The sequence below is a fragment of the Rhinolophus ferrumequinum genome, chromosome 23 (assembly GCF_004115265.2).
Source record: "Rhinolophus ferrumequinum isolate MPI-CBG mRhiFer1 chromosome 23, mRhiFer1_v1.p, whole genome shotgun sequence".
Lineage (NCBI taxonomy): Eukaryota > Metazoa > Chordata > Mammalia > Chiroptera > Rhinolophidae > Rhinolophus > Rhinolophus ferrumequinum.
Window position 1 is genome coordinate 30,368,397 of NC_046306.1, and position 22,321 is coordinate 30,390,717.

The window sequence follows — 22,321 nt, forward strand, 5'->3', positions numbered from 1 at the left end:
ACCATGTTTAGTGTTTTTGCAAGCCAACCTCCCACAGCATGACGTCAGATTCCTACTTAGGCATATAGGAATTTACACCTTACGACACGAAGTTAGAAGTCATGTACTTCCCTGCCTTCCCTACCTGTGCACAAAATATATGGCAAGAGCACACTGAGGAGAGTTCGGACAAGAGGCTCATAACCTCTATACATAGGCAAACCCTAGAAATTTGAAGAAATAAATAGATCTGTGATCAGCTTACGGGTGTTTCTGGCTCTTCCTCCACCTCTGAATCAGTTTATCCAATTACCCCCCAAGGTTGCTGCTCCAACCTCTAAGAATGCATCCTCTCTTCAAGAGCAGATTACTCTGGCGATCTGTCAGTGCCAGCAATAACAAGGACAGGGGATTGGTTCACTGCTGCAGAATATGGTTCAAATGTGTCAGGGCCAGGTTGGACTCATGTTGTTTTTAATTTGGTGATGGGAACGCCCACTTATAATGACCAAAACACCATTTACTGTGAACCACAAGAACACTTGTGGGAAGACGAGTCCATTTGTATGCAAAGGACAGCTCAAGTCTCCATCAGAAGGAACAGCTGTTAGAGATATTGCTCTGAATCACCTCTTTGGGGTTTTATGAGCTTTAGTGAACATCCTACAGGAGCCTGTAGACAAAGCAAAAAATCTAAAGGCAATCATATCCATTGTTATAGTAAGCACTGCTCTCTCTTTCAATCGCCTCCTGCCCCCTCATACTTTTTGGTGCGGCCCATCAGATTTTGCCAGCATTGGCGTTTCACTACCCATCAGGCCCCTGCAGGATCTTGGAAAGGTGTTCTGCTGGAATCCTTAGTAGACAAGAAGCTGCAGTTTTGTTCCTGGAGTCTTGGCTGAATCTGGGCCTGGCAAGCGCCACACAGAATGGTGAGTTGTTAAATTATTGATGCAAGAAGGCTGAGCACATTGGTTCAACTGCTTTTCCTTCCAGGGAATGCAAAGTGCTAGCTGAGCTGTGAAAAACCATTGCGCGGGTGACCCCAGAAGAAAGGTCTGGGGAATCGTGCCACCATTCTTCTTGAATCCTCTCGCTTCACTCAGAGCCCCTTAATATGCCATCTGTTTGGGACATCCTGGGCTGCAGCAATGGTCACTTTGCTGCCCTGTGCAGAGGAGATGACGGGGATAAAATGCTGGTTGTTTGGCAAGAACTGTCATAACTATACACCTATGTTATGATGGTTCTCGCTTCAATGCTGCTGTTCTCGCCTAGCATCTGGCTTCCACAGGGGTCTGAGAATGTCCTGTCCATTCTAGAGTACACAGCAAGCACTGGGGGTGGGGGGTGGGGCAAGAGGGTGGGACTGAGACCCTCAGGCCAGTTCAGCCCCAAAGGCTTTGCATGGTCCTGAGGAAGTCACACCGCCACTCTGGCCTTCTGTAACCCACATCTCTAAAGTAAGGACAATAGTACTTATTAGGCTGCACAGAGTGGATGTGAGGGTGAAGTCAGATAGAACTCGTTCCCCTACTTGGAAAATGTGCAAAGGATTACACAAACAGGACGTTTCTATGGTTGGTGTTAGCAGATATTGGTAACATGGTTTCTAAGCAGAAATATTCCTGGGAATAAGGGCTAACACCGAGTGCCTGCCATGTTTTAACGCCTTTCCCTTTTTAATCCTCAGGACAAGTTCAAAGTAGGTACTGACACACCCCGCTTTACAGATGAGGGAACTGAAGCACAGACAAGATCACACAGCTAGTAAGTGCTCGAATCTTGGGCATCTGATTCTAGAACTTGTGCTCTTACATGCCTTCTGGAATGAGTAAGAAATTCAGGACAGTCTTTTATAAAATTAAGACCGTCATTCAAAATAGAGTGAGTGTATGGGAGTCTCAAGGATCTCTACTCCTAATACTTCCTTTGAAGCCCATGGTTCCAGCTTTTACCCACAAAGTACAGCCTGGGTGACACTAAGGAACTTCTCAGAAGATTCCAGCCTATCAAGAACAGACAGAATACAGTGCATTCCACTTGGAAATCATCACCCATTCTTCACCAGCACGGTGAGGGCTACCTGTGGTATGGGCAACTGGGCCCTAACGCCGCGTATTCATCTTTCTGCTCCTCGGTTTTCTTCCGTGGAAATGGGATTGCTCTGCAATATATAGACTTTGGAGTCAAACAAAACCACTTTTGGATCCTGGCTCAGCTGTTTGCTTTCGACATCCTTGGGAAGTCCATCAAGATTTAGTGTCTGAGTCTCAGCTTCTTCATAGTAAAAGGGAGATGATCTGGAATTCTTCTCGAGTTGTTGTGTGGACTAAATTGAGTCATGGCTGCTAAATGCTTAGCATAGTGCTGGCCTAAGGTAAGCCCCAGCGTATCACAGCCCTCATCCATCCACATGCCACACACAGACTGATGTGTGCAGACTGTGTGTATTAATAATTAGGCTGTTGTCATTAACTTATTTAACCCTCACACAACACGATGAGGCAAAGATGGTCTTCATTCCCAGTTCATAGAAAAGGGGTAGCGCAGTTTATTCACCCAGTTATAGTGGCACTATCAGGACTCAAAGCCAGGGAGTTTATCTCCAGAACCCACCGCCTAAATTGCCAAAAAGTACTTGAGAAACGGTAGCTATAGAACAGTGGTCCTCTACTGGGGCTGCTTTTGCTCACCATTCTCCATGCGACATTTAGCAGTGTCTGGAGATGTTTTGGTTGTTACAGGTGAGGAAGGGGTGCTATTGGCATTTAGTGGGTAGAGAACAGGGACGCTGCTAAACATCCTACAGTGCGTAGGACAGCCCCCACCCCTCACAACAAGGAATTATCAAACCCAAAATGTCAATCGTGTCAAGGTTGAGAAATCTTGCCATACAGTGAGACAGGACGATGCAACCCAAGGGGACCTCATTGCTGCAGGTGTTAAAAGGAGCTTGTAAGAAGCCGGGCTAATGCCTGGTATCCACAGAAGCTGCTTCTGTGCCATTGGGGATGTATCCAATGTCTGATGAAGGGACGGAGCCCAGAAAGCTGGGTCCCAGCTCTTCTCTGAGCTGCCTAACCTGGCTGTTGCTGAGCCTCTCAAAGCCTCAGTTTCCTCATCTGCACAAAGGAAGCGAGATACCTGCTTCACAGGGCATTGAGGTGCAACATTGCAAAGCACGTATCTGGTACAGAGCGAGATACTGAGTGAACTGGCAGAACTGAGATTTCCTTGGGAGCTTCCAGGGGCTGGAGCCAGAGCAAGGAATGGATGTGCTGAACCAGATAAGATGCTTCAGCAGGCAGCTGCCTAGTACCCGGAGAGCATCAGAATGAGCAAAACCAAACACATGGACACATGGTGATAGTATCTCCAGCTATTTTCCCTCCCTGTGAGGCAGAGCTGTCTGCAGGGGAGGGTGGAAAGTGTTCTCTCTCCACGTCTGGCTGTTTTAATAGTTCTGTGGCATGAATGGTGCTATATGGATCTTGTGTAGCTTTATTTCATCTCCCCCTAAGGTTTCATGTGCTTAAGCCCCAGCAAAAAACATTTAAAAGTAGGGAGATGAATGCCAATAGCTACAGGTTTCATAACATCCTTGATTCCTGTCAAGTCAACAGGAAAATCAGGTGGTTAGATAACATTGGAGGAGATTTTATTTTTTTATTTTTTTTTGTTGTGGGTCACTAGTATTTTTTTTCCCTTTATGCCAAAATGTAAAACTGGTGTCAAACACACACACACACACACACACACACACACACACACACACTCCTCCTCCTCATTTGTGCTCTATCTGGAGACCTACACAGGATTCGTGCTTTCTCTTATTATTGGAAATGTGAATGTGACCCATCAGCCTCTAGGATTTTCCATGAGGCAAAGCCAAATCATCTGAGTCACGATCGCTCTTTCTTCCCTCAGCAGGAAATCCAAATGTAGTTGGTAGATTTTTAAGAGTACACAGGCACCTAAGTCTTTTGTAGAGAGATGTTATATTTTTAATCATGTAAACGTTTTAATTACTAACAAGCCTCCCGCCTCCTGTCCTCTCACTAAACATGCTTGTGAATTTCTATGGGTCTCCTACGAAATGTGGAACAGTAGCTTGCTCCTTTGGAGTCCTGATTATAAAGCTGAAAAACTCCTGGTAGAACTATTATTTCTCTCTGAGCTACAGTGGTTTCTCCATTGTTTCTGGGTTTAACAAAACCAGATTTTGGGAGAGGTTTGCTTTGCCTTATATTTGGAGGTCTGCAAGAAGAGGGAGTTGGCAAGGAATGAGCAAATTGTCCCCTCCCTCGCTCCTTCTCTCCATCCTCTTCCTATTCTTCCACGTAGCCTAAAGTTGGTGGCCATTGGGACCTCTGCATTTTACTGGCAAGTGCACTTGAACCCCTGAAATAACATATGCTCATATACTGGGGAAAAACACTAGATTTAGGAGAAATACCAGACCTGAATACTTGTCCTTGTTTTGCAGCCAACTAACTATGAAACCCTCAGTGTGCCATGTGACTTTCTGGACCTCAGTTTCCCTCCTGTGAAATGAGTGGGCAGGGGTTGCTGGTGGTCATATTAAATCCCAAATGCCTATAAGTATTAGGCTAATTGGAAAAGTGAATGAAGTGGGCCGGGCAGTGCCCTGGGCAGGGCCTGTCCCTTCCAATAGGGCAGCCTTCACCTCCAGCCAATTCTATTTCCAATGCTGTGTGAAAAAGCTGGCTTAGGGATACTAGATCATTCCATTTATTTTATTTTTTTCTAAGAGAAACCTGAAACCCAGAAGTTGAGATTTCTAAGTGAAGTATCTTGATTTTCAGATGTTGGAAATGACTAATGGGTGGGTTAAAAATGTCAGTGGGCCAAATATGGCTTCACAGCTGAAAAGTCACAGCTTCTAGACAAAATTTTCTCTATGACCATGACCTAAAACAGCTCCCTAATACAAGTGTTCAAATATAACACACACATAGACATACACACACCCCATATTCGACCCTGAATAGCCAAAGCAACCCTGAGAAAGAAGAACAAAGCTGGAAGCAACCCACTTCTTGATTTCAAACTATATTACAAAGCTGTAGTAATCAAAACAGTATAGTATTGGCATAAAAACAGACACATATCAGTGGAACAGAATAGAGCACCCAGAAAAAAACCATGCATACACATAGTCAATTAATTTTTGACAAAGGAGCCAAGCCTATACAATAGGAAAGGATAGTCTCTTCAATAAATAGTGTTAGGAAAACTGTATAGCCATGTGTAAAAGAATGAAACTGGACCCTTGTTTTATGACATACACAAAAATCAACTCAAAATGTATTAAGGATTTGAATGTAAGACCTGGAACCATAAAGCTCCTAGAAGAAAACATAGGGGATAAACTTTTCAACATCGGTCTTGGCAATAATTTTCTGGATTAAGTACCAACAGCAAAGTAACAAAAGCAAAAATAAACAAATGGGACTAAATTAAACTAAAAACTTCTGCTCAGCAAAGGAAACCATAAACAAAATGAAGAGGAAACCTATGGCATGGGAGAAAATATCTGCAAACCACACATCTGACAAGTAGTTAACATCCAAAATATACAAGGAACTCCTACAATTATATAGAAAAAAAAAAATCCAAAAACCCAAATAACCCATTAAAAAATGGGCAAAGGACCTGAATAGATATTTTTCTAAAGAAGACATACAAATGGCAAACAGGTACATAAAAAGGTGCTCAATATCACTAATCATTAGGGAAATACAAATCAACAGCACAATGAGATATCACCTCACACCTGTCAGAGTGGCCATTATCAGATAGACAAGAGCTAACAAATGTTGACAAGGATGTGGAGAAAAAAAGAACCCTTGTGCACTGTTGGCGGGAATGTAAACTGTTACAGCCACTGTGGAAAATAGTATGGAGGATTTTCAAGAAATTAAAACTAGAACTACCATCTGATCCAGCAATCCCACTTCTTGGTATACATCCAAAGGAAACAAATCATTATCTGGAAGGGATATCTATACTCCCATGCCTACTACACTATTATTAAAAATAGCCAAGGTATGAAAACAACCTATGTGTCTGTCAGCAGATGAATGGATCAAGAAAATGTGCATCAAGAAAATATATATACAATGGAATATTATTCAGCCTTAAAAAGAGAAGGAAATCCTACCATTTGCAATAACATGGAAGAATCGGGAGAACATTATGCTAAGTGAAATAAGCCAGAAGAGAAAGACAAATACTGCATAGTATCGCTTATATGTAGACTCTTAAAAAAAAAAAAAGTAGAACTCACAAAAACAGAGAGTGGAAAAGTGGTTGGCAGGAACTGAGGGGTGGGGAAAAAGGGAGAAGTTGGTAAAGGATACAAACTTGCAGTCATAAGATCTGAGGATCTAATATATAACATGGTGACTATAGTTGATAAAACTGTACTGTATAGTTGAAATCTGCTAAGAGAGTACACTTTTAATGTTCTCACTGGAAAAAAAAAGTAAATATGTGAGGTATAGATGTCTTAACTTGGAGGAGAATCCTTTCACAATGTACACATATGTCAAATCATCATGTTGTCCATTTTAAATGTGTTATAATTTTTGTCAGTTATACTTCAATAAAGCTGAAAAAAATCACATTCTTTACTGATACATAAAGTAACCATAAAGGTTCAAAAACCCGAGGATGTAAGTAGATTCAGCTACAGAACGTCCTTAGTTCCTTTATTTCACTCTAGAACTATGAAGGGGTTCCCTCAGGCGAGTGATATGAACAGAAAGCAAATTAACTATCTCATGCATCATGATACATGCGTATGGCTTCATATAGCTTTTGTCTGTTGATCAATTAGATAGACCTCTTTCCAACAATTGCCCTGGTGAGAACAGAGGAAGTAAAGGCAGTCACGAAACTCTGACCCTGGTAGTCTAAATAAATAACACAATGAGATGAGAAACATCTCAATGTTTACATTTTAACTGGAGGTATATGTTTCAGGTCTTTATTTCCTCAAAATTTATTTTTTAGTTTATATATTGGGAACTAAAGTGACAGTTTTTTTTTTTTTTTTTTTTCTAAAGCATGGCTTAAGTCACACCCAGCATGTCCTTAAAAGACTGCTCTTCAATATTTTGGATTGTGTTTATAAGAAATAATAAGCAGAGGAAAAATATTGACTATCTACAATCAATAAGGCAGATGAATGCAGGCAAGCTTGCCTTCCAAAGTTTGCAGCCCGCAAGCTTTTAAAGAGAGAGCATTTGGCACAAATGTACATGATCACACCATCAGAAGTCATGTCCCTCTCAACTGGCTTGAGACCTCTGGAATCCACAGCCCGTCACCAAATGCTCCATTTTCACTTTGCTATACAGGTGACGTAGCAAAAACATTTCTAAGTTACCGTGGGAAAATAAACCACTTGCACATTCTCCAAGGTATTTTGCAAAGTCTGTGCTTGTAGGTTCAGTGACTTCTCCAACAATGGTCCCCAAACTTCGGGGTGCCATGGACTAGTCAATTTTCAAAGCAAATTTGCAGCAGCTAACATTAAAAATTTTTTTTTACCTATAGAAGAGTTACAACAAAACAAAATAAAAAGCACATTGAAAAAGGTCCAGCAACCAACTTCTATCAATCATACCAAAATTTCATACAAAAATGACATTTCAACACCAAAACCGTAGAAAGAACACACGGTCAAAATAAAGTATCGTCCCTTGGGTTGAATAAAATCAACTTTATTAAAAACTTACCACGTTATCCTGATTTTTTTTTTCCTTTTCTGCAGATCCAGATAAATTTTGTCAGAATGCAGGAGCCACTGTATTATTCCACCTAGTCATCTATAATCATACATTCCTTAACAAAGAACTTAGTCCAAGAGGAGCATATCATAGTTTCATCATTAGTATATCAGAACAGCTTTCAAATAAACAAGATTTTTTGCGTTTTTACCAGAAACCCCATAGGAGATCCCAAAAGACTTTTAATTTAATGAGTAAATGTGTCTTGCCCTAAATTTTCTGCCCTTGGGGCTCCTGTAAGGAAATCAGATAGAATTTCAATACGGACTCTCACTTACAAAGCAAGCCAGCACTTTAGAATCTGACTGTATAAGGAGGTCGTGCTAGCACCCGCTTTGTGTAGGGTCCTGCACACTTGAAGGAAGGGGGCAGTGAACGTTACCTTTGGAATGCACATTGTGGGCTCTGACAAGCGAGGGTAGGTGTAGGAGTTGTACGAGTGTCCTTGGGGGTGGGTTTTAAATGCACTTGCTCCGAAGGGCATCATCGGTTCCTGGAGCCCCGAGCCTGACCTGGACCTCTGCCGCATGGCCGGCTGAGGGCTCGTCTGATTCAGGTACGAGGACTTTGGCCTCCTGTCGTAGTCATCCAGGCTGGGTCCCCATTCACTTTCGCTGTAAGCCAGACTCTCCTTGGAGCACCCGCTGGTCCCTGCAGTTCTAGTAGGCGTGAACTGGAACGGGTAATCTAGAGGGGAGCTGCTGGAGGCTCTCTGGTAGCCCCACTTAAAGTCACCGTATTCACTTGGTTTGCTCAGTGAGTCCAAGTGGGCGTGATAATCAACGGGATATCTGGCCATATCGGATTTCAAAGGCTTCATCTCAGAATAGTAGGCTTCCCCGTGTTTCATTTTCACCACGTGCCCATTTTGATTGGCCGCATTTTGATTGCCTTTGTAAAACGGATCCAAATCGTCTCCATAGAGGCTCTTTTCTCGATACTTCTCCGTGGCGTAGTCAGCGGTGGTATCCGATTCGCTGGAATACTGTGAGAAGGTGATGAAGCCGTTTTCTTCGCGGTGGCCTTGACCATGGCAGGAGGCGCCCTGGTCCGGAGTGGGCGGGCTTTCTTTCCTTAGGGAGTTAGAGCGAGTCACGGAGATGTTGTCGAAATCCTCCAGAAGGCCGTTGATGGAGGTTTCCTTGCCGGGTTTGTTTCCTCTAACGATTGTCTGGGAATAATAAAGGGAATACTGTTTAAAGACAATGTTTCAGGCTTTCAAGTTGATGGAGGAATCCCACGCCCACTCCATCCAATTTAAACCAGAAGAAAACACACCCCAGGAACATTTCATAAAAAAAATGATTTAAAAAGTACTGGTGATTAACTTCAGTGGTGAAATAAATCAAATATTAAACAATAATCTGAAATTGCAAATCTTTCCTTACCCATCTCGATAGAGATATCGATTAAACATCAAAAGCCATTTAGAAGACTATATTATATAGGCTATCACTGTCTTACTTACCACTTCATGGGAAATCCCCTCTCTTTGTTCCTCCATGTAAATAATAAACCCTAACCATCTAACCATAAGCTGCTGAGTATAATTTTAACAGTCTATAACTGTTTGGTCATAAAGGGCATATTTACTATTTTCTTACATCCATTATCCAGGTTATTTGCAAAACCATAAGCACGAACGGAGCTAGGAAATGTTATGTGTGTATACTTCCCCCTGTACATACACACATCTGTAGTTATATCTATCTGTATCTATATTAATCTAAACATGAATTCATACTGTTGTCTCTGAATCTAATCTAGTACCACATGGTGCATTCTAGCTTTCCCCCTTACTTATCTATAACCCACTCTGTGACGGTGAAAAGCTTGGATTACCATCTGTTAGTTATTTACTTATTCAGTCCCAATATAAATGTACAGCAGTTTCAGAATATTAACCTATACAGCATGCGAAACAACTTTACCAACCAGAGTACAATGTTTATGTACAGTTCTTTTTGACTTTAGTCTTAACAGTTTACATTCAAAGCGCTGTTTTCCAAAGTTACTCAGGTTAGTATCCTTTTTTCCCCACACTCCCTTCCATGAGGTTATGTCAGATATGTGTAATAGTTAGATTCTTTTGTCACTATCTGCCTTCCATCCTGGGATCCTCTGATCTTCTGGTTGAGTTTTTAAAAAAATTGCATACATTAGTGCACTCTTTGTGCTGGAAAGTTCTATGGGTATTGACAAATACAAAGCATCATACGTTCACCATTACAGTGCCATGCAAATTAGTTCCCCCGACCCTAAATCTCCTGAGCTTCCCCTAGTCAGACACTACCTTCTCCCCAAACCCTCAGTACTGTTGATCTGTTTTCTATCCTTACAGTTTTGCCTTTTCCAGAATATCATATGAGTGAAATCACAGTCTGGATGTGGTCTGGCTTCTTTCACTTAGCATAATTCATTTAAGTTCATCTAGGTTGTCACTTTATAACATTGTAACATTGTAATCAATAGCCTGTTTTTTTTCTGATTCCTTTTCATCACTGAATAGCGTTCCATTACATGAATTGTGACTGTTTGTGTATGAAGGGTACAAGTTGATTGATTGAAGCCAAAATAGGTGACGTTCTCTTGGAGCATCCCCCAGAGAAAGTATAATATTTCATATATACATAGGTATATACATACCAGGGGTGCCAAACAATGTATACAAGTGGACACTTTGATCAATGCTGCCCAAGCAGTAGTTCACCGTAATCAGAAGTGTCTGGATGTTGATGGTAACTACTTTGAGCACTTCTTGTAATTGCAAAAGTCAGACATGACTTGTATTCATCTTTTGCTATTGGTATATAATGAGTATTACAATTTTAATACAGTTTTTCTTTCTTAAAATGTATATACATTTTTGGCATCCTATGTATGCATGTATGTGTGTACATATATGTGTGTGTATATGTGTGTGTGTATATATACATATATGTGTGTGTATATGTGTATATATATATATATATATATACACACACACACACACATGTATACATGTAGTCTGAATTAAGTGTTCCAATACAGTTGTTTACTGGCTAAAAACTCCCTCAGAGACAGTGCCGTGTGATCTGGTGCATCGTCATGATGTAAGAATCATGAATTGTCAGAGAATTGTCTGATCAAATTCAGACAATTAATTTCACAAACCTTTTTCGCTATCAGAGGGATTACTCATTATGAGTTTGTACCATCTGGACAAACAGTTAACTAAGTTTACTATTTGGAAGTGCTGAAAAGACTGCGTGAAAAAGTTAGATGACCTGAACTTTTTGCCAACAATTCATGGTTCTTGCATCACGACAATGTACAGCTCACACGGCGCTGTCTGTGAGGGAGTTTTTAGCCAGTAAACAGATAACTATATTGGAACACCCTCCCTACTCACCTAATCTGGCCCCCAATGACTTTTTTCTTTACCCAAAGATAAAGGAAATATTGAAAGGAAGACAGTTTAATGACATTCAGGACATCAAGGGTAATAGAATGACAGCTCTGAGCGCCATTCCAGAAAAAGAGTTCCAAAATTGCTTTGAAGGGTGGACTAGGCACTGGCGTCGGTGCATAGCTTCCCAATGGGAGTACTGTGAAGGTGACCTTAGTGATATTTGGCAATGAGTCATGTAGCACTTTTTCTAGGATGAGTTTGCGAACCTAATTGTCTGACCTCATATATATTTGGACATATATATATATATATATATACATATATATATGGACTTTTCCTCAGAGCAACAACGCCCATGCCTACTCCAACGGATGAACTTGGGAGAAACAATACCTATGAAAAGCGAAGGGTGAGCAGCCAGCCCAGTAAAAGAAAAGAATGAAACAGACATCTAATACATGAAATACAAATGCTAATTTAACTCACCCTCAAAAATACCAAGTCTATTTGAGCAGCTTCCTATTGTATTTCAGGTGTATTTTATTTGTTACAATTGCTCTTTCTATTTGCTCAGAGTGTTCTTCAAATCCTCTTAGACATGCTTAAGGTTACTTTCTCTGGATTTAAACTTTTGGTCTCCAATATTGTTTGCAGGAATTTAACACAGTATCAGTCTTTTTTATTATATATCACAGGGTATCAACTAAAAGTCTTTTTAGCCAGTATTATGGATAGAAATTACCCTCTGCGTATTCCTACTCTCTCTTTATGAACAATTGGCAAATTACTCAAAGAAAATGTTATAAGATATTCATGGTCCCCAAAAAAGTAGCTTTCTAGTATTTTTAGTTCCAGGCATCTGTGTTAACTGGTATGCCAAATGAATAATGACTGTAAGGTATGCCAACATCTTCAAGTATCTTCTGAATTATTGGACCTACTTGGATAATTCTTTAGCAAAAACATTATCCGGATTTTCTCTGAACTTGACTAAGAATAGTTAACTATATTAGAATTTTTCATATTCAATGTTATCTTTGGGGTGTGTATCCCAGAAAAAAATCATTTCTGTAAATTCTATGTGTCTTAAATAATATTTCAATTAGTCTTTCCTGTCTGCCTCCATCCTTCCCATCTCTAAATACATAAAGTATTCAGTTCAGGGACCACAGAATCATTTCCAGTATCTTAATGTTGGAAGATATATAGAGATCAATTAGTTCACCTCTTCCTCTTACTGAGTAAACCTGAAACTCAGAGTTGACTTTGCCAACTGGTATGTAACAGACCTGGGGATTGAAACCCAAGTCCTTTCTCCCCATCTAGCTCTCTTTCCAAGGTACTCTTCAGATTCTTTTAAGCTAAACAAAATAGCACCAGTTGGCAATGCAAAGGCTTGGTGTCTGACATCACAACCCATCAAATATAAGTCATTGAAGAGCATATTTCTACGACATACTCTACCCTTAGCAAGGAGTTGAATTTACAGAATATGGATAATTCTAGGTTCTGGTCTCAATTTCAGCCACACTTGCTATGTGATTTAATTTTATTCTCTCATTACCCTTTTTCTAATTTGTAAAATTTCTCATTTGTAATTTCTCTTGATATTTAGTGACACCTTCAAATCCCCAGGAATTGTAGAGGCTGATGGGGAAAGGGATTACAAAGCAGTTTTAAAACATACTGATGCCCTCAATAAACACACGGCCGTCAGGCAGACATAAGTGAGTAAATATGAAATGAATTAAGAATATTTAAATATAACTCATCAACGAAGGCAAGTTAAAACATGAAGGTTATAAAGAAAAGATTGGAGAAGAACAAACTGAAAATCCTGGGAAGTATCCAGAAAGAGGAGAATTATGAGTTAGGTCCAGAAGGAAACAATAGAAGTAATTGGATAGAGGAAAACAGTGGGGAAATACTAGCTCATCCTCCCTGAATGACTGAGAGGAGAACAGAGGATCAGAATGTGTTAAGATGTCACCAGCTTTGGGCCTATGAGTGTAACTGTGATTGCAGGAGAAAGGATTCCATGCTCATATTAAATTAGCATCTCAATCACTTTTCCTTTGGAATTTATATCCGGAAAAACTGTTAGTTCATCTTCAGCAAATTAATAAATGGCCTTGATGGAGACTGGACTCTTAGTCTGAAAAATTCACTAGCAGGACACAAATATTGAGAAGGAAAAAAAAAATCCTTCACTGTGTGATTCCTTTGAGATTAGAGCATTATTGAATATTTCCTTTGAAACTGCTGGTTTCTTTAAATCTCCTTATTTTCCCACTAAAACCCTTTTAATTTCATTAATGAGTTGAATGGGAAGACTTGAAATTACCTCACTTAGTTTCTGGGGAATACTGAGAGAAAGGAATTTAGACGTCCCAAAGAGGCATCTATCTATCTATCCATCCAGTAATATCCATAGAAGGCTATCATAGATATCTATAATATCTATACGTCTATATATACTATCTGTAAATATTTTTTAAGCGACTAATCAATCACATAATAAAGGTCTGTTTGGGCGAGCCCTTTCTCTCATTAATGGAGTTATAAATGTCTTACATTTGAAAAATTGAAAACCAAAGAATCACAAACAGCTATGCCACAACTTTTTCTGTACCCCACACATGTTCACTCAGATTTCTGTGAGAGGTGAGAGGGTTGCTGGTTCAGCATACACATGAATCTGTGGCCTCAGAAGTGGGGACTCTGCTGTTCTCTGCAGTTATCATAGCATACCCAGAGACGTCTGTGTGGTTCATGGGCAAAACGAGAGCAGTAAACTAAATACATAGAATTCTCTATATTTGTTATTATGGAAATAGAAATAATAACATTGCTATGAGTTAAATGCTATGTACAAGAAAAAATAAAGACTGTCCATTGAGTAAGAAACATTTTTTTAAAAAAACAACGTAATATTTGTTATCTTTGTTTTGAATCTTAGGCTCACAGTGATGTTACTTAAGCTTTTGAAGCCATGGTTTCTTAATCCATAAAATGGTGAGCATAAATCCTTACCTACAAGGTTAATGTGATGATTTAATAAAATAATTTGTGTGAAAAGTAGGCATGATTCCTGGCATAAAATAAGCACTAATAAATGGCAGTTATTTAACTATTTTATGGGTAAAATTTACTTTTAAATTAGGCTGACAATAATTTAGGGAAAAAAAGAAGCTGCAAGCAATAGATAGAAGAAACAAATCTCAGCTTTATATGTTAAAAGAAAAAGAATAATTGATGTAGTAGTCTTTAAAGAATGACTATTAGTAACTTTAGATACAAGTGTCTTGAATTTAAACAGACGTACCTCAAGTTAATTACAACTGTTATATATATACTCAATACTACTTATTAGATCTAAAATAATGCAATACTTTCAAATCATTATCAACACAGTTGGTATCTTAAAATATGTAAAGTCTGAGTCACAAAATTTAACGAAATTAGACTCTGAGTATTTAAATTGAAAGGTGTGTATGGAAAAGAAAGGTTAATAAAAATACTGTAAAATATTGACAGTGGTCATCTCTAAGTGGGGAGATTAAGGATTATTTATATTTGAGACTGATGCTTCTCAAAGTTAAAGATGCAAACAAATCACCTAAGGATCCTGTTAAAGGGAGATTTTTTAAAAAAATTAAATGTTTTGGGGTGACAATGGTTAGTAAAATTACATAGGTTTCAAGTGTACAATTCTGTAATCCATCATCTATGTAGTTCTGAGGAAGAGCCTGAGGTTCTGGATCTTGAAAAAGCTCCCAGGCGATAATGCCGCTGGTGTACTGCTCATACTATGTACTTAATGGGGTTGGTGTATTTTCCAGACTTTCTACAATCGGGGCTACTTTCATGGCAAAAATTGTTAGACTGAGATATGCTTCTTTAGTATAGTAGGATTCAGCATTTGAGAGAGAGAGAGAGAGAGAGAGAGAGAGAGAGAGAGAGAGAGAGAGAGAGTATGGTGTTAAATATAGATTGTTTTTAATATACACATATAATTTTAAATATATATACATATTGTGCTCAAGTTATGTGATGTTATAGTTGGCTATTGGGAGCTACACGGTTCAATATTTTCCCACTCCCTATGAAGGTGCAATACTTATTACGTTTAATCAAAATGAAGACTGCAGCAGGTTTCACCATTTTGGTACACCCGCTTCTATATCATCATGATCTTATTATGAAGTTATGAGACTTAGAGTTATTGATGAATAAAACCTGAGTTCCATAGAAGTGAAGGTGTGGTTGAAGATATTTAAAAAGAATTTTATCTGTAGTAGTAAAAAACAGAGCAAAACAAACAAAACTCAAAGAAACGACTAGTGTATCTAAGCATGTTGTATCTAAGGCATGGCGTTTTCTTGGATCGCCTTTTCAGCATTTGGCAATGTTTCCTGATGATATAAAAGTATCACTCTTAAAGAAAGCACACACTTTTCTCTCTTTCAATGAAAACTGTTAAATCAGTGTTAACGAGAAGAGGCTTGCAAAATGTAAATATTTATTAAAAATAAATTGTTGAAAGCTATGTAATTTTACTAACCATGGTCACCCAAATAAATCTAATTTAAAAAATTGTTGACCTGCCGCTCCTCCCCCCCACCCCGCATTTTTAAAAAGAAGGGTATCATAACCTTATTTAATCAGGAAGTCCAGTAAAACTAAAACTGGAGGCAATATTTGTTTCCCTAACACGGGCTTCACTGTAAGGAATCATAAATGGCTGAACAATATTAATGAAATCTAAACATGCAGACTTTTACAACACAGTTTAACCAGGCTTCAAAATGTAGGAACCACTATTTATTACTGTCAGTATCTGATGTTTATTAAAGCGAGATTGTGCAGTTTTGTAGAGATCAATACTATAATAACTGCAAGAGTATCGGTGAATTTCACGCTGCGGCACAGCCAGGCATCAAAAAAATCAATGCAACCCAATCTGTCTGAGTTTGACGCCATGGTTCACATTGTCTTTCCATTGAGGATGGACCAGCTCAGTGTCTGCTCTGGCTCCCGGTGACAGCAGCCATATTTCATGGTGCTCCTTCCTCAGGCTGTCGGCTGGTGATAAGCTATAATGGATCTGTCCATAAGAACAGCTGTCTCCCCTTGTTCCCGGGGAAGAGATGAAAAAGTGCCTCTGCTCTCACAGACTGTATTAACCTTGACAATAATGAAGTGTGTAATTAACAGCTTTGCCCTAATAAGACCTAACATTTCTTTTTTAAAAACAATGTCTTCCATCCTCCTCAAGAATGTGTTTCATTTTGTCTTTCTGGGTAAACATTTTGCAAGAGGTCAATAAGTTAAATAGTCCCATGACTCAAGAGCAAACCAGGACTCTCTCAAAAATATCTACTTTTAAACAATTTATCTAAATGCTTGCCCTATTTGCAGAGAATCAATTTTCTTGTTTTTATTACAAAATGTGGCTAGAAAGAAGCTGGGTACAAAAATCACAATAAACAAAAGACCTGATATACTTGGATCCTATGGAAAGAAATCGTAATTCTCGGTTGGTATCACAAGACCTCAGATCTTCTATTTTCTTTCAGTTTTCTACATACACGTTTGTTGGTGGGGGAGGTAATTGGGTGAATAGTTGAAAATCACATATTCCTGGAAAAATATGAGAATTAGGGCAGGATATCTTAGAGTAGAGGTAGTGGTGAGGGTTTCTAACCACTAAGACCTTTTAAAATAAATTACATAATAATCTTAATCATGTGGAATCCAAAGAAACCAACTTCTTTGCTAACTAAAAATATTAAGTTCTGCACAAATTACAAGAAAGCATAATGTATTTAAGAAAGGTGGGGTGGCCGGTTGGTTCAGTGGTTAGAGCGTGGTGCTCATAACACCAAGGTCACCAGTTCGATTCCCACATGCGCCAATGAGCTGTGCCCTCCACAACTAGATTGAAAACAACGACTTGACATGGAGCTGCTGGGCCCTGGAAAAACACATTATTACCCAATATTCCCAAATTTAAAAAAAGAAAGGTTTTATACATTCTGTAGAAAGCAAGATTTCCTCATTGAGTTAATTGGAAAATGTTCTGCTGTTTGCCCTTTTCTCTGCCTTCTTAAAGCACAGAGACTCTAACACATTTAGTGACCAGATCCATACAAGGATAATCCGTGAAGGTGACTTTCTATTTATTGTTAACGGGGCAAAGTAAATGTAGACAGTTAATCCTGATTCTTACTGCTTGGAATGGAGGCAGCCAGGCTGAAGTCAACTGAAGTCAATTTGACCTGAGTTAACAGAAGTGTTTTATGTTTGTATTGAAAGTCAATTTGAGACTATTGAGTGCTGTAGTTGGGAATTTAACTACTATTTGCTTGCTGTTTCCTGGTTCAGTGTCTAGGGAGCAACGAGGCCTATGGCAGTATCTCCATTCATTAATGTATTCATTTAGTCAAAAAAATCATTTCTAGGTGCAGGGAGAACTCTGAGATAAATGAGACAAGAGTCCGCAATCTTTCTTAAATTGGGAAGTAGATATACAAATTCAATATTATTTACGCTTTCCATGTACTGTGTCCATGTGTTTTAGCCTGGGTTCCCCCAAAGCAGAGGGAGACAAAGGCTTGCATGTGAGCACTTTATTTTGGAAAATGAGGTCAAGGAACAGTGAGGAGGGGGAAACAGGGCAGGAGGGAAGCCAGTTCACAGGTGCATTAGCAAGCTGGTTTACCTGTGGACAATTGCGGCTCAGTTCTTCTGAAGAGCTGTGAAGACTGAATCGGAATTGACCACTCAAGGGAATGAAAATGGAAGCATTCATCAATCTGGTCCCATCTTCTGCATCAGAATGGCTGAGGGGACACACACGTATCTCACAAGGTGGCAGTAAAGAAACTGCCATGTCTGAAAGCAGAGGTAAGTGGTGCAACTGAGGTGAGTAGTATGCCTCAGTAACGGCTGGAGTAAAAAAGTTTGGCGTAAAGATGCAAGAAGGAACGCAAGAAGTGTCCAATACACCTTTTTTAGATATATGATATACGAGGTTTGACAATTAAGTTCGCGAACTCATTCCAGAAAAAGTGCTACCCACCTCACTGCTGAATATCACTATGGTCACCTTCGAAGTACTCCCCTTGGGAAGCTATGCACCGACACCAGCGCCTAGTCCACCCTTCACAGCAATTTTGGAACTCTTTTACTGGAATGACCAGCAGAGCTGTTGTCGTATTACCTTTGATGTTCTGAATGTCATCAAAATGTCTTCAATATTTCCTTTATCTTCGGATAAAGAAAGAAGTCATTGGGGGCCAGATCAGGTGAGTAGGGAGGGTGTTCCAATACAGTTATTTGTTTACTGGCTAAAAACTCCCTCAGAGACAATGCTGTGTGAGCTGGTGGTGCATTGTCGTGATGCAAGAGCCATGAATTTTTAGTGAAAAGTTCAGGTTGTTTTCGCCTAACTTTTTCACACAGCCTTTTCAGCACTTCCAAATAGTAAAGTTGGTTAACTGTTTGTCCAGTTGGTAAAAATTCATAATGAATTTGATATCAAAATCTGATATCAAAAATGTTAGCAATATTGTTTCTACTTTTCATTTGCAGAACTCTTTTGGTCGTGGAGAATTGGCTGACTTCCATTGTGCACTTTGACGCTTTTTTTCAGGGTCGTATTGTTACACCCATTTTTCATCACCAGTGATAACACAGCCCAAAACATCATCTTGCCTCTCCAAAAGGTCCTGGCAAACTTCAACGTTCCTTTGCTTTTGTTTATCAGTGAGCTCCTTTGGGACCATTTTGGCACATACCTTTCACATGCCAAGATTTTCAGTTAAGATTTTCCTGTTTCTCTGTCAATGTTTACTTGGTCTGCTATGCTTCTCAGTCAACCGACAATTTCAATGCACTATTCAACACATTTTTGCAATGTTTTCGTCAGTTCTGCTCGTTACTGGCCGCCCTGACCTCTCTTCATCTGTGATGTGTTCTCTCCCCTCAGAAAAACATTTAATCCATTTGTACACTGCTGTTTTCTTCATGGCATTTTCCCCATGAACTTGGACTAAACACGTCTCTGATTTCACTTCTGCTCTTGCCAACAAAAAATTTAATGTTTGTTCATTGCTTTAATTCAAGCTCAGACATTCTTTTGTTTTCTTTTTTTAAAAGATGATTTGTTTTCTTTTTCTTTTTCTTTTTATTAGTTTCAGGTGCACAAGACAAAGTAAAACTTAGACGTTTATCTTTTATATCCCTCACATTGTGTGAACCCCCCTCCCCCTATCCACTAACCCTCTGACATTGCACAGAGCCATTACATTTCCACTGTCTCTATTCCTAATGCTGTACTCCGCTTCTTGTAAGTACACACACATACAAACACACACACACACACACACATATATATATACACACATATATATATACATACATATATACATACATACATATATATATACATACATATACAAACATGTAGTTGACATTCATTATTGTTCAGCTTCAGCTTCAGGTGTACAGTGCAGTGATCAGGCATCTACATCGTCCCTGAGGTGGTCTCCCTTACGAGACAAGTGTCCATTGGATACCCTACAAAATCTTTACAACATTATTGATTACATTCCCCAAATTAATTTTCAGAATCCCGTGGACATCTTGTGGTTACTGACTGTTTTCTAATCCCCTCACCTACCCTCTTACCCCCACACCCCTCCCATCTAGCAACCCTCAGTTTTTACTCTATGTCTGCAAAACTGTTTCTGATTAGTTCATTCACTTATTCTTTTCTTAGATTCCACATATAAGTGAGATCCTATCGTATTTGCCTTTCTCTGTCTGACTTATTTCACTTAACATAATGTTCTCTAGGTCCATCCATGTTGTTGCAAATGGTAAGATTTCTTTCTTCTTTATGGCTACGTAATACTCCATTGTATAAATGTACCACAGTTTCTTAATCCAGTCGTCTACTGATGGGCATTTCGGTTGTTTCCATGTCTTGGCTGTTGTGTATAGAGCTGCAATAAACATAGGAGTGCATAAAGTTTTTGAATTAGAGTTTTGGATTTCTTTGGATAGATACCTAGGAGTGGAATTGCTGGATCATAAGGTAGTTCCATTTTCAGATTTTTGAGATACCTCCATACTGTTTTCCATAGTGGCTGCACCAGTCTGCAATCCCACCAACAGTGCACAAGGGTTCCGTTTTCTCCACATCCGTGCCAACACTTGTTTGTTGATTTAATGATGATAGCCATTTTGACTGGGATGAGGTGGTATCTCATTGTGGTTTTTATTTGCATTTCTCTAATGATTAGTGAGTTTGAGCATTTTTTCTCTCAAAAAATGCTGTTTGCCATCTGTACATCCTTTTTAGAAAAATGTCTCTTCAAGTCCTCTGCCCAGTTTTTAATTGGGTTGTTTGTTTTTTTGGAGTTGAGTTGAGTTTTTTATAAATTTGTGATATTAACCCATTATCAGATATGTCATTGGCAAATATCTTTTCCCATTCAGTAGGGTCCCTTTTTGTTTAATTGATGGTTTCCTTTGCTGTGAAAAACTTTTCAGTTTGATGTAATCCCACATGTTTATATTTTCTCTTACTTCCCTTGCGCGAGGAGATATATCAGTAAAAATCTTATTCCGGGTAATGACTGTGAAGTTTCTTCCTATATTTTCTTCTAGGAACTTTATGGTTTCAGATCTTACATTTAAGTCTTTAAGCCATTTTGAATTTATTTTTGTATATGATGTAAGGAGGTGGTCCAGCTTCATTTTTTTGCATGTGTCTGTCTAGGTTTCCAGCACCATTTATTGAATAGACTGTCTTTACCCTACCATAAATTCTTGCTTCCATTGTTGTAGATTAAATGACCATATAGGCGTGGATTTAGTTCTGGGCTCTCTATTCTGTTCCATTGATCTATGTGTCTGTTTTTATGCCAGTACCATGCTGTTTTGATTACAGTAGCCTTGTAGTATAATTTGATGTCAGGTATTGTTATACCTCCCACTTTGTTCTTATTTCTCAAGATTGCTGAGGCTATCCGGGGTCTTTTATGGTCCCATATAAATTTTAGGATTATATGTTCCATTTCTGTGAAAAGCGTCGTTGGTAGTTTGATAGGAATTGCGTTGAATATGTATATTGCCTTAGGCAGTATGGATATTTTAACTATATTAACTCTTCCTATCCATGAACATGGTATGTGTTTCCATCTATTTGTATCTTCTTTCATTTCTTTCTTCAGTGTCTTATAATTTTCTGAGTACAGATCTTTTACTTCTTTGGTTAAATTTATTCCCAGGTATTTTATAGTCTTTGGAGCAATTGTAAATGGGATTTTTTTTTTTTAATTTCTCCTTCTGATGTTTTATTATTGGTATATACAAATGCAACTGATTTCTGAATATTAATTTTGTATCCTGCTACTTTACTAAATTCATCTATCAGCTCTAATAGCTTCTTGGTGGAGTCTTTAGGGTTCTCTCTATATAGTATCATATCATCTGCATATAATGATAAATTTACTTCCTCCTTACCAATTTGGATGCCTTTTATTTCTTTTTCTTGTCTGATTGCTGTGGCTAGAACTTCCAGCACTATGTTGAATAGAAGCGGAAATAGTGGGCAACCTTGCCTTGTTCCTGATCTTAGGGGGAATGGTTTCAGCTTTTCCCCATTGAGTATGATGTTAGCTGTGGGTTTGTCATATATGGCCTTTATTATGTTGAGATATGATCCCTCTATTCCCACTTTCTTAAGGGTTTTTATCATAAATGGCTGTTGGATTTTATCAAATGCTTTTTCTGCATCTATTGATATGATCATGTGATTTTTATTTTTCATTTTGTTAACGTGTATCACAGTAATTGATTTGCGGATGTTGAACCACCCTTGCATACCAGGGATGAATCCCACTTGATCATGGTGTATGATCTTTTTAATGTATTGCTGAATTCTGTTCGCTAATATTTTGTTGAGGATTTTTGCATCTATGTTCATTAGAGATATCGGCCTGTAGTTTTCTTTTTTTGTGGTGTCTTTGTCTGATTTTGGGATCAGGGTGATAGTGGCTTCGTAAAAAGTGTTTGGGAGTCTTCCCTCCTTCTGGATTTTTTGGAAGAGCTTGAGGAG

General features: G+C 38.9%; 1 protein-coding gene across 4 annotated transcripts in view; it reads right to left on the reverse strand.

Moving 5' to 3' along the window:
* Positions 1-22,321, reverse strand: part of PAK5 (p21 (RAC1) activated kinase 5) — a 283,597-nt gene that overhangs the window by 35,049 nt on the left and 226,227 nt on the right. For all 4 annotated transcript variants that reach the window (XM_033095502.1, XM_033095504.1, XM_033095503.1 and 1 more), the window contains one exon: positions 8,182-8,970. In XM_033095502.1, the coding sequence (XP_032951393.1) occupies positions 8,182-8,970 (789 nt within the window). The remainder of the gene's footprint in view (positions 1-8,181; positions 8,971-22,321) is intronic.